Raw genomic sequence first — 24,311 nt, 5'->3', positions numbered from 1 at the left:
TATTATTGTATTATAAAATGCACTGTACATAGTCTCATAACATATTTTAACTTGGATTTAAATTTTATCATTGTAAATAGCTATAGGTTTTTTCCTTCTAATTTAACTCGTTTTTGTTATGTCCCCGTATTAGTAGGGGAGTTTTTCCCCAGCTAGGTGGTTGATGACATTCTTAATAAAGTTTCTATCTATCTATCTATCTATCTATCTATCTATCTATCTATCTATCTAAACGAAAAGCAACATGGTGGAATTGCAGGAGGCAAAATCGACCACGGTTAGAGATGTCCTTCAATTTATTTACACTGGTAAAACAAGTATCGACTCGTCCAACGTGCAAGATTTAGCTATGATCGCCGACTACTTGATCATTCCAAGTTTGAAAACAGGAGCGTCACTTTTCCTGCAGGGTTCAATCAATGCTTCCAATTGCTTGGCTTTGGAATCGTTCGCTTGTCAGTATAACTGTGAGTCACTTAAGCAAGCTGCAGTCGGATACAAATGTGAAAACTTCGTTGCCGTCACCAAATCCGAAGATTTTAGCAGACTTGACGTGGAGAAAGTCAAAGAACTGATTTGCATGGATGAGATAAATGTGTCGGAAGAAGAGGAGGTGTACCAAGCAATGATTGCTTGGATTAAACACGATCTGTCATCAAGGGAATATTTACTGCCTGACCTGTTGAAATGTGTACGATTATTCTCAGTGTCAAAGTACAGTCTACGAAGAATTCTTGATGAAGAGTTGGTCAGTAAGAACCTTACTTGCACAAGACTGGTAATCAATGCGCTGGATTTCTGTCTCTTTCCGGACCGTTTCCAAGACATGCTACTTAAACCTCGTTTGTCTATAGATAAATACGAGCATGTAGTAGTACTCACTGGTGGACCTGTTGATGATGGAGTGAAAATGGAGACTGATTGTTTTGTGCCCCCTACCAAGACATGAGTGTCCCTACCCATGATCCCTTACCCCTGCATGGAAGATGCTGCTGCAATATGTTGTGGAATCTTGTACATAATGAGTGCAAAAAAAGAAAACTCAACGTCAATATGTTGTTTTAACCCAAAACAAAATACACGGAGCTCTCATGACATAGAATTAAATTTTAAAACAGACTACTCAGTCACATGTTTTAATGAAGAGCTGTATGTGATTGGTGGACAGGGTTCTTGGAATGATGTTAAAATATACAATCCTGTTCTTAACGAATGGAAAACAGCAGCGTCAATGGGAACTGGCCGTGCTGGTCATAGTGCAGTTGTCTTGCAAGGGAATATTTATGTAATTGCTGGTGATGATGACAATGTTTGTCAAAACGGTGTGGAGTGCTACAATCCATTATCTGACCAGTGGAGCAGGATTTCAAATCTATCGAAAGCACGAAGGTGTTATATATGAGAATACCGCTGACCATTATGCATAGTTGTGCATGTGTTGAGTTATTGTTTAACCAATGACATTAAACAACGTGGTTGGAATGTAGACCCAAAATGGCGTCTGTGTCATGAATATGTAACATGGTGTCAAAATAGTGGGATTTCGAGCGCCACGGAACAGGCCAAACACATCAGGATGGTCGAAGGATACGCCAATTCGTCGTTCAACTGGCCAAGAATGAACTGGGCCGCTGCGGACCTGAGAAAAGAATGGGAAAGGTTTTATCAACATTGCGAATTCACATTCGGAGGACCGCTCAGCAAATGCACTGAGAAGGAGAAAATATGCAACCTTATGAGCTTCGTTGGCGACAAAGGCCGAAAAATGTACCTCACTTTCCAATGGGAAACTGTGCGAGTTGGATCTGGAGAAAGTGCACAAAATGTAAATGAAAAAGACACACTCCAAAGAGTAGTCGGAAAGTTCAAAGCACACCTCGAAGCAAAGAAGAACCCAATTATGGCGGCAGTTAAATTTGATCGAAGACGCCAGTTACAAGGGGAAACGTTTGACTCCTTTGTCACCGATCTTAAGCTCCTGGCCCGTGGTCTGGACATGACGGAATCGAATAAGTTGATCCGGAACGCCATCGCATGCAAATCTCTGGACGAACGAGTAAGGCAACGCTGCTTGGAGAAAAGTAAAAACCTTACCCTGGAAATGGCAATTGACATCGGTCGGATGTTCGAAGCGACCAAGGATGGAATGCAAGTGATGTGTGGTGAAGACCCGAAAGTGGAGGTCAATAAACTTGCATGGAAGAATGGCTCGTCTAAGAAGAATGGCTCGTCCAAGAAGAAACATGACCAAGTTCAAAACTGTGATAGGTGTGGATACAATGCCCACAAGCCACAGGAAAAATGCCCAGCCAGAAATGAATCATGCAACAAGTGCAAAAAAATTGGACATTTTGCCCAAGTTTGCAGAAGCAAGAAAAGCAATGTAAACTTACTGCATGAAATGGTCCATCCTGGAGAAGACGTTTCTAGTGATGAGGAAGGTCCTGACAGTGATGTACAACTACTACATGTAGCAAGCCTAGAAATGAATGGCATCAGTGACAGGCAGAAAACATGTGAAAATGACGAATGGTGGGAGGTTGTAGAAGTGAGCAACAGTACCCTGCATTGTCAACTTGACACTGGTGCCTATGCAAGTGTAATTAACACTACTCAGCTCAAGGAAGTAGCACCCAGTGCCCAGATCAAACAAACCAAGAAGACCCTGGTGTGATTCGGTGCCAACACCGAATCACACCCAAAGGTTATGTCACTCTTCCCATAAGATTCAAGGACAGGGAGTTAAATGTGAACTTCTATGTCATAGATAGTAAGCAGAAGCCAATGTTGTCAGGCAAAGTTTGTCAAGCACTCAACTTGGTTCAGCGGGTACATAAGTTACAGGCACATGTAGATCCAAACCTAAAGGAACTACTTGACCAGTACCCAGACCTACAAAGTGCATCCGGAGCCATGCCTGGAACTTACTCTATCAAGATTGACCCCAAAGCAACACCAGTGGTGCATGGGCCTCGCAGACAACCTGCAGCACTCCTTCCCAAGATCATTTCCAAGCTTAAGGAAATGGAAAAGGAAGGACACCTAGCCAAAGTTTCACTGCCCACTGACTGGGTTAACTCTATGGTAGTTTCAAGTCGAGGTGAGAAGATCAGGATCTGCCTTGACCCAGGTGATCTTAATAAAGCAGTGAAACGGGAGCATTACCCAATCCCCACTGTAGAAGAAATTGCAGCCAAGATACCTGAGGCAAAAGTGTTCACAGTCCTTGATGCTAAAAGTGGGTATCTCCAGATAAAACTAGACTACGCGTCCAGTCTACTGACAACGATGAACACCCCAATTGGCAGATACAGATGGTTAAAGCTACCATTTGGAATCAAATCAGCTCCAGAGCTGTACCAAAGGGCCATGGATGAAATGTTGGAGGATATTGATCACGCATACGCCATCATGGATGACATACTCATCGCTGGACGTGACATCGCCCACCATGATTCAGTCCTCGAGGCAGTTCTCAACCGTGCCAGAACCTACAACCTTAAGCTGAACTTTGAGAAGGTCAGAGTACGAAAACAGCAAGTTCAATATGTGGGCCACATCATCTCAGCAGAAGGCCTCAAACCAGATCCAGAAAAAGTAAGAGCTATGAAGGATATGCCACCTCCTGAAACGAAAGAAGATGTCCGTCGGTTTCTGGGATCTATTCAGTATCTGGCCAAATTCCTCCCAATGCTAGCAGAAGTCGAAACACCACTGCGGGAACTAACCAGAAAGGATGTACTTTTCCACTGGGACAAGCCACAAGCAGCTGCATTTCAGAAGCTTAAGGATATGTGCTGTGAAGCTCCAGTGTTAGTCTACTATGATGTCCGAAAAGATGTGACCATACAATGTGACGCCAGCAAGAGCGCAGTGGGTGCTGTCCTACTGCAAGAGGGAAGGCCGATAGCCTATGCATCCCGTAAACTTCGAGCATCAGAGCTCAGTTGGGCGCCAATAGAGAAGGAAATGCTGGCAATCGTGTTCAGTACTCAGAAATTCAGGGAGTACATTCTGGGAAAAACAACTTTGGTCCAGACTGACCACAAACCCCTAGAAATGATACTGCGCAAGTCCATGGCAACAGCACCATTAAGATTGCAGGCAATGATGCTGAAAGTGAGTGGCTATGATCTAAAAGTGGAATATCTTCCAGGCGCAAGTCCTCGCAGACACCCTCAGCCGAGCAAGTCTAAATGAAGCACCACCGGAAGAAGAAGAGATACAAGTAAACATGTTGGAAAGAATCTCGATTTCCGAACCAAAGTATGCAGAACTCCAACAAAACACAGCGAATGAGCTCCATGAGCTGTATGCTATGATTCAAGCCGGTTGGCCTATACTGGGACACACGTGATGAGCTTGCGGTACTAGATGGAGTAATCTACCGAGGAATGAGAATCGTAGTACCCCCGTCGATGAGGCCAGCCATGCTGGAGATAATACATGGAACACATCTGAGAATCGTAAAGTGTAAGCAAAGAGCCAGGGAAGCCCTTCACTGGCCCGGCATGAGTGCACAGATAGAAGGAAAAGTCAAGGACTGTACCACGTGCATGACTATGCCCCTGCACAGCAGAAAGAGCCTTTGATACCAAGCCCTGTCCCAGACCTGCCTTGGGAAATGGCCGCTTCAGACATATTTGCCTTTGAAAGTGAACATTACCTGTTGCTAGTTGATTATTACTCTAAGTTTATTGAGGTGACCAAACTGAAGGATCTCACATCCCAGGAGACCATTGAAGTCCTAAAAGAACATTTCGGTCGACATGGCATCCCACCAAAACTAGTCAGAAACCTTTGCCAAAAGTTACAGCTTTGAACATGTTCTAGTAAGCCCAAAACACCCCAAGGCGAATGGAGAGGCGGAAGCCGCAGTTAAAACAGTGAAGTCTCTATGGAGAAAGAACAGACAAGAGAAAAGCACTTCTAGGGTACAGGGCGTCCCCACTTCCAGGAATTGACCTGTCCCCATCACAGCTCTCTATGGGACGCAGGCTACGAACAACACTACCAATGGCACGTGGTCTATTGGAGCCTGAAACACACAGCATCCAGAAGATAAAGGCAAGAATGAAACATGGCAAGGATAAGCAAAAGTACTACCATGACCGCCAGGGCACCGAAGAGCTACCACCACTCAGATCGGGTGATCACGTCAGAGTAAAACCGGAGCCAGGGTCAAAGGAATGGAGAGCGGCAACAGTAGTGCAGAAACATGTCTTGCCTAGATCATATGTAGTAGAGGTAGGCGGCCAAAGAATCAGACGTAATCGAGTGGCTCTAAGGAACGACCCAACAAAGTCTCATATGGGATATCGGAAACGTCATGGAAACATCAATCAGCAGACAGAACCGGAGCCAGACAAAACACATGCGGCACCCACATTCCCAGCAAGCCCACAGACGGAGCGCTCACCACAGGAATACCACTTAAATCCCTCAGCTGATGAGGAAATCCCAGCCGGTGATGTGCCACCTTCATCAGACATAGTGGAAGCTAAAGACCCGCCCTTGTATACGACTCGAAGTGGAAGACTAGTCAAAAAACCAATCAGACTAGACCTGTAACAAGTTGTTCTGGAACAAAAGACAGTTCTTGGAACGTGAACAATGACAGACACTGTTTGATTAATGTTGAGTTGATTGTTCTTTTATTTTATTTTATTTTATTTTATTTTATTTTATTCTCCTCATTTGTTTCTTTGATTGTAATGTAAAGGAGGGGGATGTTATATATGAGAATACCGCTGACCATTATGCATAGTTGTGCATGTGTTGAGTTATTGTTTAACCAATGACATTAAACAACGTGGTTGGAATGTAGACCCAAAATGGCGTCTGTGTCATGAATATGTAACAGAAGGTATGCTGCTGTAGCAACAGTTTGTGAGAAGATTTTTACTGTTGGAGGATTTGGTGACAATGATAGAGATATCATAGAACCTTCCTGTGAAGTCTATCATCCAAATACAAATCAATGGAACCTGGTGTCTAGCCCCGGTATTCCTCGTGCTGCTTGTAGCGCTGTGAGTTTAAATGGTATTGTTTACTTGTTTGGAGGAGAAAGTGAAACAGATAATTTTGTGAAAGCAGTGGAATGTTTTGATATCAAAACAAATAAATGGTATGCAATTGAGGGTATGCCAAATCCTCGTTCATACTTGCAAGCGTCATTGCTAAAGTTACCAAAGACATTTATTCAATAGATACTGAAAACCTCACCCAGGGAAGGTGGGGTATTTACTCGCATTCTGCTAGCTTATTTATTGGCCAGACTCGAAACATTGTGTACTGGTACGAAGTCAATCCTAGAAATTTGAACACTATTGATCAATCTACAACGCAAAGTAGACCAAGAGACTAGAGTGCCACACCTCAAGAATGCTCTCCTGCAGCAGCTGTATTTGCAAGTTTATACATAGATGATCCAAACTTGGGACGGAATTAGTAATATTGTGTACTTGTAGTTATACGAGTTATTTTTGGTATTTCAAAAAGTAGCCTCAATTTGATTTCTTGTAGCTTTTACATGGTGGAACACAAATGACTTTGAAAATAAAATTAAAAAGCAGACAAGAAATAGAGTAAATAAATACTTAGAAGAAAATTTAAATAGTACTAAGCAAACTACAAACTACAAAAATTTACAAAGATTTCCCAATTTAATTTGTTAAATTTGGTTGAAATGTTGTGAAATATAGTGATTTGACTTGTTTATGTTACTGTTTTGGTTTGTTTGCTGTACAGTTTGGGAGCCTTTCCCTTCTCTCTTTAATTTGGGTTTGAGGATGACTAGCAGTTGGCTATTTTCCCACCTACAGTAAATTAATTGCTGCCATCTTCACACTGGAGATCACTAATCCTGAGTACTAACTAACTTTGCCCTCTTTACTGCCTGATACTTCTGTTATTATCCAGCCTACTTCTACAAAATATTTTGATAGGGCTGGGATAACCTGATAAGCATCCCCATCCAGACTGGAAAGCCCTCCCCTAGGGGGGATTCCCATGCAAAATTGACGGGGGTGCTTGTTGTAGCTATTGGGCATTAAAAAAACGGTTTTTGTATCTCTTAGGGTGTTCAACCTAGGGGTACTGAGCCAAAATAATACGACAGGAGATAAATTGGTACCTCTTAGTGGTGAAAAAAAAAACTTTCAAGCCACGCCCACAAAACAGGATATTGGTACCTCTTAGGGGTTCTAAGTCCTTCTAAGTATATGAGAGTGCCCCCCACCCCAATCCCCGGGCTGGAAATTAGGCGCACTGCTGATCGTGGGCTCTGGGGACGAGTATGTCGCGCCAGCAATCCGCGCGAACATTCTGACTTCCGTTCAAGATTTCTTTGTTTTCAAACAGCCAATCAAAAAAACTCGAATTAATACACCGATTCCAGAAAAAAACCGGAAGTTGCACCGAAACGAGGCTTAATAGCCCTTGCGGTAAATAAAGCAACATGGCGAACGAAGAAGAAAGGCCAATCTCTCTTCTGATGATGTTCCCGGCGTCAGTGTGAGGGATGAACATTGAAAAATTGACACTCAGCCGATCGAAATTCTGGCTTAAAAGTCGCCGTATAAATCAAAGGGGCAAAATAAAGGAACTTTTAGAAGGTTATGTTTTCCATCCTTCGATTGTCTCGATCTCTAATATGTGCAAAAACAACCTGTTCTCACCATTTTTATTGCCTAAAAGAACTTTGTTCATGGTCGGTTTAGGAAAAAGAATCTGAATGAAATGAAAATTGTACAACTTTACGACCCTGACCCGAAGAATACTTTACTAAAGCTAAGGTAGCTTAAAGTAGTAAAACTGATGAAGCAAGAGCTCGAAAGAACATAGGGAAGTAATTTAAAAATTGTGCCGGATATCGGGAATATTGCAACAAAACACCTGAACAAATTTCCTACGGCTGATTCATTTCATTTTTTTGTGGTAATGAATATTTGAATGAATATTTCAAAATAGTTCAAAACAATTGGGAATCTATAAGATCATACAATGTAGGAAATTCTCAATGAGGTCAAAATTATACACCAGCCCCAACAAGTGTCCTTCTATGTTACACCCTGTGCCAGAAAATAGAACATGAAGCCACATAATGCACAATTTCAGTACGGTGGAAAGCAACAAATATTTAATTACCACTGATGAACAATATCATGTACTCTGTTTAAAGTCACTACCAAATGACAAATAATTAAACATCAGATAACTTTTTTTTTCTGCCAGTTTACAAGCAAATAGCTCACTATCCAGGGTGGATTAACAACTCTACACAACCTTAATGGAGTTACACCCTCAAATATATGCCATCCATTTATTCTCCTAATAGCCATTTAAGCTTGTATTCTTACATTTGCAGTTCTGGTTCATGGTTGGAAAACAGTCTTCCTTAGAAAATTGGTATTAAAATTATAGTCAGTTCTGATTTACTTGGTTGCATAGAAGGGATGAAGATTATAACCTTCCTGCTTGCCAGTACAAGCTGTCTATCAAATCTACGACATTAAGGAAAATTACTACAAGGCCTTAAAATGTGTTGTCAGACTTTAATTCAGAGTAAAGCTCACTTTTGGGTGTCCAGGTCTTGGGTGTCTGACCTTTTGCCTCTCTGCAGTCTATTCTGCACCTTATGTTTTCAAATTCAGCCTGAAAAAAACTTCAGGTACATAATTAATGGGCTGGCTCCCCAACATCAAGTACAGGAAATTAGCCCATACAATAATTTATCTGACACTGCTAGTTCTTAAACATTAAACCTAAAAGCCAGATCTTGCTGAAATATTAAGCGAGTAAAAAATACTGATTCAAAATTCATCAATGACTGTATTTAAATCACTGATGTTCTTCCACGTTCAACATTGTTTTTGGGGAACGTTTTTTGTTTACCTCAGAAGCATGAAAACTGATTAATTCCTAAGTTGATCGAAGCTGATGGGTATTCATATGCCAGACTCAGATGCATCACATATTTCGCTCTACACAGAGATTCCTCACCAACTTTTGCCCAAGGGAAAGCCGAGGGTACGGCTTCCAGTTTCAAAAAGTGTACTCAGTTTAAAATCACTTGGCAAGAAGTGCTCGGAACAACAAAAATTATTTGCTACCGAGGTAAAATAGACATCTCCCCTTTGCATAAGTATTTCCCACTTTTTTCTTCTTTGTTTATCTGGCTAGCTTGTCCGAAGGAAACTCAGTCGTGGAAATGATAAATCAGGTCGGTTTTTGCTTCGATTATTAGAGTTTGCAGCCGCACAACACTTGTGTCCAACTCTTTTCCTTTTCTTTACCACATTTGCTCCAGACAAGTAGCTCTAACCTACATACATTCGAATTTTTTCGTTCTTCCCCAGCATTTCGTCCGCCATTTTGAAAGCTCGAGGGCTATTAAGCCTCGCTTGCGTGCAACTTCCGGTTTTTTCTGGAATCGGTGTATTCGAAAATCCTATGTCCCCAGAGCCCTTCGATTCTCGTGCCAAGGCCCTGCCGGCTAAGAGGAGCGAAAAGGGCTATGGGGACGAGAATGGTATTCAATCTTCTTTCCCCGACAAAACACGTAAATAGCGACTGGGTACGAGTCCGGTCTGAAGACGTAAAAGTTTTAAATTCACTGATCAGTTTAATTTTCGACTAAGCCCAATGATAATTGCTCGGTAATGATTGCCTTGTCCGCGACTTATTTTTTGCACCAACGAAACGTCAGGCGCACGAGAAGAAAAACGTTCTAACGTCAAACTCGTCCGCGTCCCCAGGGTCTTCTCCTCGACGACCGCCTTATTTGAAAAGTGGAGGACCCTGGGAACAAGGTTACCCAATATTAACGGCACGGTCATATAAATTAACATTGAATCCCCCGATTATATGGATCCTCTACTCAAATACTCAAAAATGTGCCACGAAAACCTGCAGACGTAACAGCCTAATTATAACTTATCTGAATCTGAGATCGCTCGCTCTCACTCCCCGGCCAAGTCCGTCCCAGGATACAAAATTGGATGAAACGTGCGCCTCCCGAGAATAAGGCCCGAATAAGGTCGAGGATGCTCGTCGTCTCGCTTAGGGGTATAAATCAAGGATTCTGGTCTCACTTAGCGTGTTCATGACTAAAAGCCACTATTTTTAGCTGGTGCACTCGAAGAAATAACAATTAAAGAAACGCTCTTGTTTCCGTTTTTGTGTGGGATTTCCCACACTTTGTGAACGCCAGGGATATTTGTTTATTTATTCCGCAGGTATATTTTGCAGGTTGCAGGTTGCAGGTTGCAGGTTGCAGGTTGAAATTTAATTATAACTGGAAAACCGCTGGCACTAAAAAGAAACGTACAGGTGGTAGACTTACCGTGACTGTTACATGACGCTGTTTGCAATCGCTCAGAAAGGTGGCTGTTGAGTATTGAAAGATCGAGCGAGGTTCGACTAGAAAAATAAATAAAAATTCATGTGAAGAAGAGCCGAGCGATAAGAAAAATACAGGACAGAATATAAAGACGTACAAGTGTTTACTGATTGTAGCGATGACGGTGAAGCTAGGTAGAGTATAGATTCCGCAACAGTATTAACTTGAAGCTATAGAAAACGTTGAAAAGATTGGCGCGCTCGCTAGGAAACCGTAGCGTTTAAATAGTATACATAAATACATCAGTGGCAAGCTAAAATAAAAATTCGCATGTGGAGTATTATAGGAAGACCCGAGCCAAATCTGGAATCGATGGAAACATTTGTGGAGCGGCCATTCAGATGGCTTTGAAGAGATTTCACTGGTTTCAGCATGTCGATCGATAAGTACTTATAGCGGATCGACCGTGTTTTCACAATGTGAAAGAGGTGAACTACTTTATGTAAGAACCCCTGACGAGTATATAGGTTATTAATTTTTTTTAGTGTCAGCGGTTTTCCAGTTATAATTAAATTTCAACCTACAACCTGCAAAATATACCTGCCGTTATTTATTTGTCCACGAGAGCAAAGCGTTTGTCACATGGTTTCTACTTGGCGTGTAGAGTGGGTTCCACCAACAAAAGGTTGAGAGTTTTTGAGCGGCGGCCATTAGATGTGTGATTACTCTTACCGGGTGTTGTTTTTTTTGGCGAATTTTGACTTGTTTTTGAGATTCTAGTAAACATTGTGCATGTCGCGACGCGCATTCTGCAACTGTCGGAATAAAATTTACACTTGATTGATTTCATAACTTTCAACTCCCGTCTATTGCTAAAATCAGCATATTTATAGCAACAACCGAAGTGTTACGGACTGATATAACATAATGACAAAGCCCAGTATTTTGCTGTGTATTTATGGTTAGCAAGTTGAGGTCCTCTCGACTGATAAACCATGATTTCTTGATACGTTGCGTGACGGTGCAGTTTCCGTTGACTCGTGTCACAAGTTTAAAAGGACTAAATATTTTAATTTGCCTTTAAACTTCACGCTAAACATTTTCACATTTACTGGTCAGGTTTAAGCACAAAAGCTAATTTCTAAAAGTAAAATTTACATACAGTTTTCTCAGCTGGAAGCACGAATATTAGCTGACACTTGCAATCGGAGCTGATTTATCATGGACAAACTCCGTGCAACTAGCGACCGATTCTAACATTTCTGCTGAGGAATAGAAGTAGACAGCATTTCTATTGCCGTTCCTTGGTTCAGGCTAACTCTTATGGCTTTAGAGTACTTTTCCGAACAATTTCGACTGGATACAGACTGAATTTTTCATGAAGGGGAGGGGAAGCACCTGCCTAAGAGCTAAGGCTAACTAATCTATTTGTCTCCACTGGCACTAATCAATAAATCCCAGGACAAATGTAGCTAATGAAATAAAGCTGTTCCCACAGTAAACATACCCTATCCAACGCGATTCAAAAGTTGTGTTCTGGAACATTAATTGTCCCAGTTATGTAGCAGGTCATCTGGCATCCCGACGAAACAGGCCACATTATTGTTGATTGCACGGTCCAGAATCACAACAAAAACTAAACCTTCTCGTGTGTACTTGCTTTTCGATGATGTCATTTGTTTTCGCCCCTGTTGCGAAAAACAAACCTAACCTACAAAATGTGTTTATTTCAATGACTCTTTCAATGAACCCCCCCCACCCCCTTGACTTTTGTTTTGTTTTGTTTTTTTGCTGGGTTTTAGTATACGTTGTGAAACAACGGTTACACGAGATTTTGCCAAGGTAACAAAAATGGCACATGGAGGAAAAACATTTTTCCTTTTCGGTTACATATTAATGACAAACAGAGAAACGTGATTTGCTCGTAATACCTTAGACATCAAAACACCAATGCAACTGACCACATTAAATGTCAAGGGCGCTGCATGTGATCTTTTTGATGTATCCATGGGTATTAACTACGGGAAATTTACCTCCGGAAATATTGGTCATACTCACTCGTAAAAGGGTCATTTACCACGGTAAAGAGTTCCGTGTAACTAATCCTTAAGGGAGCTAATTTCCTGGAAATTAAAGTCCAAACATGTTTCTCCTGTAACCGTTTTTTCATCTGCAGCCTGGGATTTTATAATCAGGACTCTACGGTATCTTTACTCGACGTTCATCACTACAACACGACAAAATGTATAAATATTCACTGTAAAGCTACAATTTCTCTGATTTATCCATAGAGCATCAACTTTTATTTGACTGAAATCCCACACAAGTTCGCATTGCGGACCTATTTTTAGGCTTGATTTCTGCCGCTCTCTCGTTTGTTTGTCTACAAGCGCGGGCGCCTTTCCTGACCAGCGGCTGGTAATTGACCTATTCCATTTTACGTGGTATCTTTTAGGGGTCAAATAAAGCTCGAGCCAAACCCAGATTGGTCTCCTCTAGGCGTTTAATTCAAATTTTCCCACGAGCATCCCCGACCCTTTCGTGCGACAGTTCCCCCTGAACTAGAAGCAAAACACGTATTTGTAACTCCTTGAAGGTTACAGTGCTATACATTGTAACTTTTGAGTGATTTCACTTATACTTAGCATACACATCAACACAGGTTGATCCAGAATTATCGTACTCGCTTTCATCCACCAGATCTTCTCCGTACCAGACTCGCAGCTGTTGCCCAGAAGAGAGACGTAGCGGATTTAAGATATTCGTGAAGACAATCTCGGTGGAATCCGGATGATAACCCTGTAAGGTATACCTGGACGGAAATTCGCGACTCTCTGGTAGCAGGATGTCGTTATTCGCGGTCGTAATAAAGGTGAAAAGCTCTGATGACGATTTATGGCAGCCAAACTTGGACCATGCGTTGGCAAAGCCAGGAAACCAGGCACAAGTGACGTCACCAGATATGTGAACGAGCTTCACAGAATCAACGGAGCCACCAATTTCAACCTCAAATTCGCCAAACTGGTCATCTTTCGCACCAAAACACACTGGGAACGTGTTCATCTTTTGCCAGGGGGCTTCTGTGGTATTCATAAAATTATAAAAGTTCTTATTATTGTTTATACAGCGCGTTAAATACTGTGTTTCTCTAAGTCTATACAAGAGACTGTGATCATAGCCTTGCTCTATGGCAACACAATAAGGGGTCTTTGATTGGTTACGTTGAATCGGAAAGAAAGCTCGTTTCATATAATATTAATAATGCATTGCTTAACGAAAACTGAAGAAAACTTGCTTTTCGTACGTTGCCACAAGAACTGAAACTATAAAACTAAACACTGACTTATTGCAGTAAAATCATATAGCCGTTAACAACCATTTATTTTGCAGGCTGTAGCGATTGTCTCAAACGGAAATGTTACCAGCAGAGAAAATCGGTATTTACAATAAGAATTTAAAAAAGTATTCCAAAAGAAATAAAAAAAAAACCTTTAACAACAAACTTGAAGGCTATAGAAATCGTACAACTGCAGCTTACCCGAGTCTGGGTTATCAGCATACACTGAACTTCCTTTTTCCACAAAATACTTGGGACGAAAGTATTTTGTGTTATTATTAAACTGGCAGGTTTTGTCAGCAAGGTCGTAGTTAAAACTTTGACAAGCTGGTTGCATGTTACAGGCGATGAAACAAGCAAACAGATGATCTGTACTGAATGAGTTATAGACGTGATCAACCAGAGCGAAACCATGTTCCGAGTGGTGATCTGTACATGATCTGCCAGCTAGTTCTCGGCGAAAGAAGGTGAAGAAAAATATGACACTGAAAAACGCCGTCATCTGTGTTTAGAACCTCTGCAGCCGAGTACTTCAAACAACTGTGGTTTTCTGGAAGCTCAGTGTTGATGGAGGAACGAGTACGTCATACAATGTGTAGTATAAATATTTTATTAGTCAGAAGTTTTTTCATTGTCATTAGAAGTATTAAAACCTGTATACAAATCTTGTTTTGACTAGAGATCTCTTCAGCATAGTCTTACTATTGATTAGTTGACTTTTCGTTTGACTGCATGTATAGTGAATAAAAAACGAAAGTTAACACTGGAACAAAGTTGTTCTTGTCTACTGTTGCTTTGTACTCTTTTTCGAGCAGAGACCTAAAAGTCTATAAAGTAACTAATGTTTTCATGAGGCCAAGTGAGAGCTAAAGCTGTTAATTATTCATTTCTTCTACATACTCAGGCCTGTTTTATTTCAATTTGTTTTAAACCAACCATTTATGGCTTCAACTTTTTACTAATCGTGTTTTTTTTACCGCACGTGTTTCTTTTTGTGTGTTGTCTTCGAAAAAAAGTTGCATTTAATTCGCTAGCTTGGCTCATCAGTTGTGTGCTGAACGAAAATATTTTCACCTGCTCACGGTATTTCTAACCGCGTGAGAGCTAGAGAGAGAGACCGGATGGAAACGAGAGGATCATAAATGCCAATGTACCTTGCTCCCCCATGGTTTTCAGTGGAATTATGGCACTTCGTAGAGGAGGGGGACGGGGGGGGGGGGGGGGGGTCGGTTTGGATATTTCCAGAAACATAAATCCATCATCGTTAGCTTGTATAACACACCTTTTCATTCAATGACCTCTATTTCCTAGATTTTATGGCCGCCATTCACTTTCCTTGCTCCAAGTCTTGCTTGAGAATAACGAAGCAAGCGAAGTCTAAAAATAGAATGCAAATTAATGGAACCCCACGAGAGTCAGACAACATAAGCGTGTTCTGAGAGAAATAGGAGGAAAATGAACGCCAAATTTTCGTTTTAAAAATCGTTTTAGAAACACTTGCTTACGCGCTTGAAAAAGCGTCAAATCGTCCACCATTCCGTTTTGTTTGTCTGAGTTTGTCTGAATTATGACGTCACTCGTGCGCTTCGCTATTGGAGAAAATGATGTTATTTTCTCAAAAATACCACACAGGTTGAAATTATAATTAAAACTATTAGTGCAGAAAATTGCACGGATATAAGAGCCAAAGTTTTTGTTATTCTTTATGCGAATTGCAGCACTAATTGTTATTATAATTTCAACTCGTGTGGTATTTTTGAGCAAATAACGTCGTTTACTCAAATTCTCAACCAAGCTTTAAAACAAGGAAAATTAACGGCAGCCGTAAATTCTCAGAAATAAAGGTCCAAAAACGCGAGTAATACTGTTCGTAATTGCTGGTTTTCAGTGTCACGCAATTCAAAATTGATCAGTCAAAATAAAAATCAAAACTGGTCAATAGATTAAGTCCAGAATCTGGGAAATGAAAGAAGGTAAATATGCAAAGACTCTCGCCAAAATTTTGGTCACAGCAATTTTTGTTATGCGAGATATGCGGAGAAATTTTTTACCCATATTCATAGAGATTTGCATGGAGACGCCATGCTGGTGCCCATCCGTATGGGCATCAACATGGCAGCCGGAAACCAACAGAAACACCTGTCACTGAGGTTTGCTACAAAAGAGTGAATTTATCCCTCGAGGAACTCTAAAACATTAAAATAATTCTTCTTCTAAGACATGAACTGTCCAGATAGCCAAGTTCCCTGAAATAACTTACTATTTTAACCATCATGACAGCTCTCTAGGCCGTCATGTAAATGCCACGTCACGCAAAAGCTTAGAAATTCAAGCGTAGTGTATCACAAAACCAAGGACCCATTCGGCGCGAAAATTTGTATGAATATTAGTTTTCAGCTGCTCTTATACATCATTTAAGTAAAATTTCAGGAAGATCAATAGTTTTGTAGTTCAAATTTTGGTGATGTCATGTGAAAACCAGCTATAGATTGAAATTTGGCAAGATATCTAGGAAAGAACTATTGTGTACAAAATGAAAAAAAAGTGGATGTTGAGAGGAGCACTTTAAAGTACTACTATGATGAAATTACAATCTTTCCTATCTGAGCTATTTTAAAACATAAACAAGTAGTCTATACAAGAAGGAAAATGTTGTGTAATATTTTCAGAGATAACCAAGTTTTTAAAATATGCAAATTAGCGAATGGTGCATTTCCTCTATGAGATGTGCCTGCAGGGAATCATGGTAGTTGTATTTATCAATAACTTCCAGTCCAAGATGATGAATACAACTACCATGATTCCCTGCAGGCAAATCTCACAGAGGAAATCAGCCATTGATGGCATCCTAAAGTCAACCAAATTTTGATCAAATGTGATGAAAAGACAAATGAAATTGACGCTCCTTAAAATTGCACATACGCAACAGCTGATCCACATGTGTTTGGCACTGCTGGGCACATCAAGCTGGTAACTGCAGGAGTGGAAGAAGTTTGTTGCCATTTGTTGCTGAAAGCTTGTTGCAGAAAGTTTGTTACAGAACCAGGGTGCATTCTGGATGACTTCCACACCAAAGATACTAGCTGGGTGTAGCTAAGCACACTGACCACTATAAACAACAACATACACCAAGGCCTTTTAAATTCCGCACCAGCAACTGTGGCTTTACCACCCACTTTTAGCAGCTTCCCCACAAAAAACTCTAGCACAGGGTACCATGCGCTTGGCAAGCGGCCGAAGTCCCACACTGCTCAGCTCAAATAATCCTAATTTTCATCATATTATGTTCACTGGGAAACTTTGGACTCAGACGGATCATATAAGATACTGGTTATTGGCCAGGATACAGTATTCAATATGGGATAAAATGGGGGATAAAGAGAAGTTAAGGTAATTCCTCTGAAATAAAAGTGACAATAGATTTTTGTTCAAACTTTGCCCACTGAATATTTGTCATATGATAATTTCAATTTTGAAATTAAAAAGGGGGGTGCCCATGCTCATTAAGGAGCAGTGAGGCATTGAAAATGCCCCATTTTGGCATTATTTAATGCTCATTATAAGAATGCATTCTCAGTAATTGTAAAATCTTTATGAGCCCAGACTCAAAAGAACACGCATTAAACAAAGCTAAATCCTTGATTAAAAATTCAAACCAAATTTCTTGACGTGGTTACCAAACTGCAAAATAGAAAAGACCACAGTGTATCTGCTATTTTTCTTATTCAATTTTCAGCAATAGAAATTAGATCAGTCTTTTCTAACGCAAAGCTTATGATTAGTTGATTACAATGACTGGAAAAAAAATTGGGGTGCCCGTGCTCGTTGGTGAGGTAGAACCATTTTTCAACTGACAGAGCTCAATATCAAGGCAAATCCATCATGTTTTCAATATGCGCGTGCACGAGCGCGCGCTAATGACGCCATAAATTATGCGCAGTAAGGGTGCTCAATGCAAATGTGAGGAATGACCTTAAGAAGCCATAGTTGTCACACCAAGTCACCCTATGTAAATGTGGTTCAGCAGCACCAGCACCAGCAAATATAAATGAGCATGCCATTATATGCCAAAAACTCCAATCACATGCCAGAACGCTGCAAAATTTAAAGGCCACGCCGAGGATCTCCGGCGTAACCCACTCTGAATGCACCTTGGGGCCAGAAATACCAGCCACTTCCCCCTCCCGCCAAGCACCATCACCACCCCAACCCCTCCACACACGATTCCTTTAAACGGGTTTAAAGCTCTTTATTCACCTTCGTGTGTCCTGGGCGTCAAGACCCCTTCCGTTTGGTTGGGCTTGTATCTCTGGAAAGCGTTAGAAGATACTCTGCAACAAATTCTTGATACACACTTGCAACAAACCAAGCAGGGAAATATTGCAAAGCTATCAGGCCACACAAGTTCCACTGGCGATTGCTGTAATCCCACGGACAAGCCGCGAAATATCTCAGAACCAAACCGCAACTGAATTCCCATATGTACACCCACAAAACGTAAATGGTTGCGCGTACAGGCATTGGCGAATACCACTTGTCTTTCCAGCTCAGGTACAGTCGCTCAATGACAAAGCTACCGAATCCGTACACAAAGAAGGACCACAGAGACGAATGACCTCGAAATCGCCAGTCTTGGAAGTTTGATTCCACGAAGTTAAACAACGATGTGAAAAGAATTTCGTCAAAAAAGCCATGAAGACCGCAAAAGAACATTCGCAACCAATTCCTCGGGCTTCCCTGGGTCCGACTCGACTCGAAGTAGATCCCAGACTCTTGCTCCATATCCAACATGGCGTCCTGCAGGAGGTGTAGTAGGAGGTGTTCTGTTTCGGTCCACTTTATTTCAGCTTAGATCTCTTTTTTGGTTGGTGATCATGGCAACTTGGCCAAAAGAGAACCGGAAACGTTCTCATTCACGGTAAGAGAAGGTTGCAAGCGACGTTTAAGTCTCGTTCAGAAGGAAGTTCACAGTTTTACCAAACGACAAAACCTCATGCAATTTCGATTTCACTCCATCTGATTGGTGACAGTTACCTGAGCATAGCCATGGGCATCAATCAAAATACCAAACAATCTATTATTGATACGGTTGTTTCGATTTTTTGCATGACAAAAATAACAAATACTGTACACAGCTGAAATATATATTAAGCTTATATCAAGTTTATATCAATGGGAATGCCTTTATTTAGTGCTTTATTGTTCAAAGTTTATTTTGAATGCAATCCATTTTTGAGGCAGGCACAATAGAATAGTTATCTCATTATGGGAAAAAATGAGATTTGAGGGAAATGAGTGGTTTTCCGAGAAACCATGCATGAAGTGACTTGTAGCCTGTGTAGCAAGCGTTTCTGTGGGGTTTAAGAGTAAAGAAAGATGGAGGAACAGGATTTTCGGTGTTTTGCCGACGCGAAAAATGAGGCGAGAGCCAAAAAGCGAAAGAGGGGGGGGGGGGGTGGGGGAGGGGAAGGAAGGAAACGCTTACAGACAAACCCCTGGATTTTGAAAACCTCCGTTCGCCAGCGAAGTTCAATACCTTTGATCGACACATGTCAATAATGTTCAACAAGCTGAGCCAATCACGAGGTTTTCAAAATCCAGGGGTTTGTCTGCAAGCGTTTCCTTCCTTCCCCTCCCCCAACCCCCTCTTTCGCTTTTTGGCTCTCCCCCCATTTTTCGCGTGGGCAAAACACCAAAAAACCCGTTCCTCGGTCTTTCTTTACTCTTATACCCCACAGAAACGCTTGCTACGCAGGCTAAGTGACCTCCTACATATAGCATAACAAAGGAATTTGATAAATCAAGCATGGACAACAAGAGTTTAAATGCTTGAATGCCAAAAAACTGTAAATGGCATGGATTTTTAATACCGCAAAATTATACGCAAATGCAGGGTAAACAGCCATTTAGCCCCGAAGTTGATAAGCCCCTAACCGTTTAGACTCGGGTAACTGTTTAACCTCCAACCAGAAGTCAATAAGTCCCCAACCAGAAGTTGGAAACATGGTTTTCACCAGTTTCACTACCTTTCGAGTTCACTACATTCAAGTTTACCACATAATCAGTTACCCAGAGGTTGAGTTCGCTATCTCAGTTTACTGCCCTTGCAACCTCAAAGAATGACGAATAAATCTATGTTTGTGTGAAGTCATAGTTTCATCGATAGTAGCGAACACGATAGGTAGTGAACTGGAAGTTGTGGGTAGTGAACATGTAGCGAACATGAGAGGTAGTGAAACCAGCTGTTACTGAAAACACTGTATAAATATATCCTGTTCTTTAGAGTGGTACTACAGTAGAACCCCGGTAACTTGAACTCTGAAGGGAAACGAAAAGCAGTTCGAGTTAGCAGGGGTTCCAGTTATTGGGGTTGATTGAATATCCAACTTGCCATGTTAACATTGGATAGTTCACTGATTTTTCAGCACTTCAGTATACAGCGACAGCTAAAGGCACCACATCCGGTATGACTCATAACATCAGGAAATGACTGTCAAATATGTGAATGGTCAGTTGCACTAATTAAAATCAAATTGCTGTGGTGTTAGTTTTGAGTGTTTTTACCGATTACATGACAAGGAAAGCTAATGAGATGACATCCCTGGTGAGTTACATGAACCAGAATTCGAGTTATTAGGGTAAATTTTTATCAAGGGAAATGAAAGTTAGGTTGAGTTAGAGGGGAATTCGAGCTATCTGAGTTCAAGTTAACTGAGTTAAGGTTACAGTATACCTTCAGGGGTGTCTCGCGCGCAAGCGATGTAGCGCGTGCAGTTTAAGCTGTAGATACCTAAACCCCTATATCAAATTAAAGTTTATGGAGCTGGCTATCAAACTATACCAAGAATTTTGAAAGAAAATGAATTGTCGAATTTTTCACGACCACTAAATGTGAGCGCCCGAATCACCTTTCGAAAGCTACAAGTCAAAGCGAATTTCCTTTTTCGCCAATTTAATTTTTTCCCCGGTTTCAGGGCCCAAAGTGCTTAAAAAACGTGTCTGCGTTTTGGCATATTCAATTGCAGTAAAAAGTTACAGAACATTTTCGAAATAGGATTAAAAAAATGTGGAGTGATCGTACAAAAATCGCTCTCGAAGAAAAAGTATTTCGTAATTAACAATTCCCAGACACGCTTTTGTAGTTTATGTGTTAAACTAGCCACTGTCCAAATTTAAGAGCAATTGAACAAATTCCCTTTGAGTTATAACTCTTTAAAGTGTCTGCTTCAAGTGAAAAAATTTATGCGAGAAAGCAGCGCTAAGAAAAATTTTCTGCTTCGCAAACAAACTCCGCCCACAAACGCCTTCAACTGGGTTCTCAGATAACTAAGCCAATCAGTGCAGGGAAAGTTTAGTACCGTTAACCTCCTGGTGAAATTTACGCGCGAATCTCTAAAAAACTCTTGTGTTTCGCAATGCGGTCAAGGAACCGAAGGCAGAGAGATAATTTTTCTGTAGCTCGGTTTTTCTTGAAGCTGGTCTGGAAAAATGGGGAAGACTAAAAAGGATACGAACGTTAGAGTGGCTGAGCGAAGGAAACAAACAAAAGAAAGTGCCGAGAGCAACTGTGTGTGGACAACTGTGCATGGATTATACTTCAAATGGTCTCAGTGAGTCCGACAATTCGTCGATATCGGACTCATCAGAAGAGTCTGTCAGCATCCCTGTTATTGCTGTCAAGTTCCGAAATTTTTACAGAACCTTTCTTTTCTCTTACCACGAATATTTGCCCGCCTTATACGATAACTATAGCTTCATCCGCTTGGCGGATTTTTGCTTCTTCACTCATTGATGTATTTTCATTCGTTCTTCGCTGTTTGCGTTTTTTCGAACTGGTCCATGGTTTAAACGTGGTCTATGTTTACTTATAACTTAATAGAGACACGCCTAATACCAAAAATGCTGGGTAGTCAGAACAACAATGCTGATCAACTGAGTAGTCAATTCGTGACATCCATATAGGTAATTCCCGCGAAAATCGTCTCGGTTGATTGCATACGCGCCATAGGGCTGTCAATCAAGAGGTAAACTTTTACTTCTGGTGAAAACGTAAAACCGCCATTTCTCCGCCAATATTTAGCCTTTTTCAAAAATTTTTTTCAGAAATTAGAGATTATTCTTCGACCACTATTTTGACCCCAAAATCCAAATTTGAAGAAAATTGCCGACCCGAAGGTATACTGTAACCTTAAAATGACTGAAAAGTGGGGTCAAATCCAAGGAAAATGGGACTTAGTTCAAGTTAGCAGGGGAGTTTGAGTTATCCGAGTTCGACTTACCGGGGTTTTACTGTATCATCAAATTTTTACCCCCTTATTTTTTAGGTGTATCACATAGAATTCCATGAAAGAATAAAAATGCCTTTTTACCGTTTGTAAATATGCAAATGAGATGAGTGATGACATCGTACACTCAACCCAATATTATATCAAGTATATAAATAGAGCTACCTTGGCCAATTTGCAGCGCAGACCATTAAAACTTGGTAGGCTAATAGTTCTACAAGAAACACAACTACGGCTATAAAAATTTTGTTTCCATGGCAACTCACTCTTTTCCAGTCCCTACCCACTTGGTTTCAATATGCTAGTGATTTTCAGCTTGAAAAACTTCAGCCACGAACTCAAGCTATCATAGTTATGTTTGTTGGATCATGCATGTGAGGCACCATTAGCAAATATCAAAATGGAATGCCAAAAGTGGCCAGAAAAGCCTTGAATATTGGAGAGATCTGGAAACCAGTATGTTGCCATTGTAACAAAACTGTTAAGCTCATATTGTGGAGAACATTTAGTAGAATTGTACTGCAAAGAATCACACATTTCTGATACAAATTGGCCAAGATACCTTTCATCATATTTGATCAAAATTTGGTTGAGTGTATGACGTCACCACTTGGCTAATTTGCATATTGTAAAAACTTGAATATCTCTGGAACAAAAAGAGATATCTGAAAAAAGTAAACAGCATTTTCCTTCTCATACAGACTACCTGTGTATGTTTTAAAATGGCTTAGATGGGAAAGGTGTGATTTTCGTCATAGTACCACCTTAAGTGTGAATGGGGGTTAACCGGCCAAGTGCTAATTGACTTGGGGGCTAAATGACAGGTAACCAAATGCAGAGACCAGGAGAAAAAGTAGTTGTAACATGTACCATTGTCCCCTCAACAAGAGGGATATCTTAGTAACAGGGGAGTGGCGTTAAGAAAACTCGGGTGAGTGAAAATGGTATTCATTTCAGAAATGCGACTCTTGAGTTATTATCAGATGGTAAAGACAGAAAATTCCAAAGTGCCCAATTGAACAACAGGCAAGCAGAATTTGACAATTTAGCTCTTTCCGTGGAGCAAGATGGGCAAGCAATGAGTGATGTGTCGTCATTCCATACAGACTCCTTATACAGTCAGCATGAGAGTTTGCAGTTGTCTGGAGCCTCTCAAGTAACAGCAGAAGTCGTAAGTTTTGTTGCTTGGTACGAATCAAATCAAAGTCAAGTCTCCCATGTGTGCTGAATATCTCTTTCATTTCACTGACGACTCAGATTTGCAGCTCACAACAACAGTCAAATTCAGATTTCTTGAAGCCTCGATTTCTCTAACCTCCCGCTTACTTGAACCAAGAGTAATTTCCCTCTCTTCAGTTGAACAGTGTTATTTTTCCCCTGATTTCTCAAACTGCCCGATTTTTCAAACCAATTTGCATTTCCCTTGGAGGTTCAAAAAAGTGGGATTCCTCTGTATTTCAGTCCTATTCCTACAGATCAAGTGCTCCTCATGTGACCATTGGTTGCGTCAGCATTGTTGTTGCGTTCTTTCTTCTTGTCACTGGTGGAATTCTGGTTACAGTCTATAAGCATAAAAATGAGCAGAAAGGCAAGTTTTATATTTAATTTATGAATAGTAATATTAATGAAATAATAAATAATTTATTTTCTACAGCCCTACTCAACATGCATCACATGATGGACTGGTTGGAAATTTCTAGAATAGTCAGTAGAATCATGTACTTCAGTGCTTTGTAATTTTAAATTATCGCATGTAATGTTTTCAGTTGAACTGTTAACCATTACAGTAGAACCTTGATTATCCGTACCTCAATTATCCGGATTTCTCGATTAACCAGACTTTTTCTCTAGTCCCAATTTTGTCATGAATATTCATTTGTCATGATCAAGATTCGTAGCAATATATATATTTTTAAAACTATAGCATTGAAAAGTGCAGTCAAAAGTGAGTTTGTTTTGCTTTTAAGAGCAAAAGCAGCGCTCGCACATGTCGTGACTAATGAAGAACACTCGAATGAGTTCTGACTGGCTCAGAGTTGAGCAGTCCAAGATGTACAGTAGACCATATTGTTTTCCAGTTAAAAGTGTTGTTTCACGATTAAATGTTGCTTTATTTAAACAGTTCTGTTCTTCATGAATATTCACATTTTCAATTAGCTGGACCCTGGATTATCTGGACTATTTTGTCTAGTCCCAACGGGTCCGGACAATCAAGGTTAGACTGTAACACCTTTGGAGGATGGGGGTGGAGTGGTTATGTATGTTATGGCTGTGCATTTTAGTGCAAATGAAACTAAGAGACCCATTGGCTATGTGTCACCTTGTTTTACGTGTACAACAGTATGCT

General features: G+C 40.7%; 3 protein-coding genes and 1 pseudogene across 9 annotated transcripts in view; 3 read left to right on the top strand and 1 right to left on the bottom strand.

The window, feature by feature from the left end:
• The first annotated feature begins 69 nt into the window (after positions 1-69).
• Positions 70-6,719, top strand: LOC149106491 (kelch-like protein 21; annotated as a pseudogene). Its single transcript, XR_016209888.1, has 2 exons — positions 70-1,389; positions 5,867-6,719. The product of XR_016209888.1 is annotated as a kelch-like protein 21 (transcript).
• Positions 4,562-5,835, top strand: LOC149106492 (uncharacterized). Its single transcript, XM_089298184.1, has one exon. It carries the CDS (start codon positions 4,987-4,989, stop codon positions 5,569-5,571), a length of 585 nt encoding a protein of 194 aa, XP_089154310.1. The 5' UTR covers positions 4,562-4,986; the 3' UTR covers positions 5,572-5,835.
• A 5,399-nt stretch (positions 6,720-12,118) lies between the features above and the next one.
• LOC110048282 (uncharacterized) lies at positions 12,119-18,404 on the bottom strand. Of its 2 annotated transcripts, XM_089297895.1 has the most exons (3): positions 17,937-18,404; positions 13,881-16,788; positions 12,119-13,422 (listed from the first exon to the last, which is right to left on the bottom strand). In XM_089297895.1, exons 2-3 carry the CDS (start codon positions 14,179-14,181, stop codon positions 12,974-12,976), a joined length of 750 nt encoding a protein of 249 aa, XP_089154021.1. In that variant the 5' UTR covers positions 14,182-16,788; positions 17,937-18,404; the 3' UTR covers positions 12,119-12,973. The 2 variants fall into 2 exon arrangements, with proteins under 2 accessions (XP_089154021.1, XP_089154020.1); XM_089297894.1 differs by having other exon boundaries at positions 13,881-18,404.
• Positions 18,405-18,444: 40 nt separating this feature from the next.
• Positions 18,445-24,311, top strand: part of LOC110048314 (uncharacterized) — an 11,888-nt gene continuing 6,021 nt past the window's right edge. For 2 of the 5 annotated variants that reach the window (XM_089297893.1, XM_089297892.1), the window contains exons 1-3: positions 18,446-18,597; positions 22,922-23,135; positions 23,426-23,552. In XM_089297893.1, coding sequence (XP_089154019.1) covers positions 18,554-18,597; positions 22,922-23,135; positions 23,426-23,552 — 385 coding nt within the window. In that variant the 5' untranslated portion in view covers positions 18,446-18,553. Of the gene's footprint in view, positions 18,598-19,375; positions 23,136-23,425; positions 23,553-24,311 lie in introns of those variants that run through there. The other 3 variants (XR_016209738.1, XR_016209739.1, XR_016209740.1) reach the window with 3 other exon arrangements.

Source organism: Orbicella faveolata, unplaced genomic scaffold (assembly GCF_042242905.1).
Source record: "Orbicella faveolata isolate gen_17 unplaced genomic scaffold, um_ofav_v1 contig_3, whole genome shotgun sequence".
Classification (NCBI taxonomy): Eukaryota; Metazoa; Cnidaria; class Anthozoa; order Scleractinia; family Merulinidae; genus Orbicella; species Orbicella faveolata.
Note: the sequence above shows the minus strand (reverse complement) of the source record. Positions and strands in the feature narration are given on the sequence as shown.

Coding starts and splice junctions, on each gene's coding strand:
- LOC149106492 (XM_089298184.1), top strand. CDS start 4,987: ATGGGACGCAGGCTACGAACAACACTACCAATGGCACGTGGTCTATTG.
- LOC110048282 (XM_089297894.1), bottom strand. CDS start 14,181: ATGACGGCGTTTTTCAGTGTCATATTTTTCTTCACCTTCTTTCGCCGA. Junction 13,423..13,880: donor TGCTGATAACCCAGACTCGG/GTAAGCTGCAGT, acceptor TGAATACCACAG/AAGCCCCCTGGCAAAAGATG.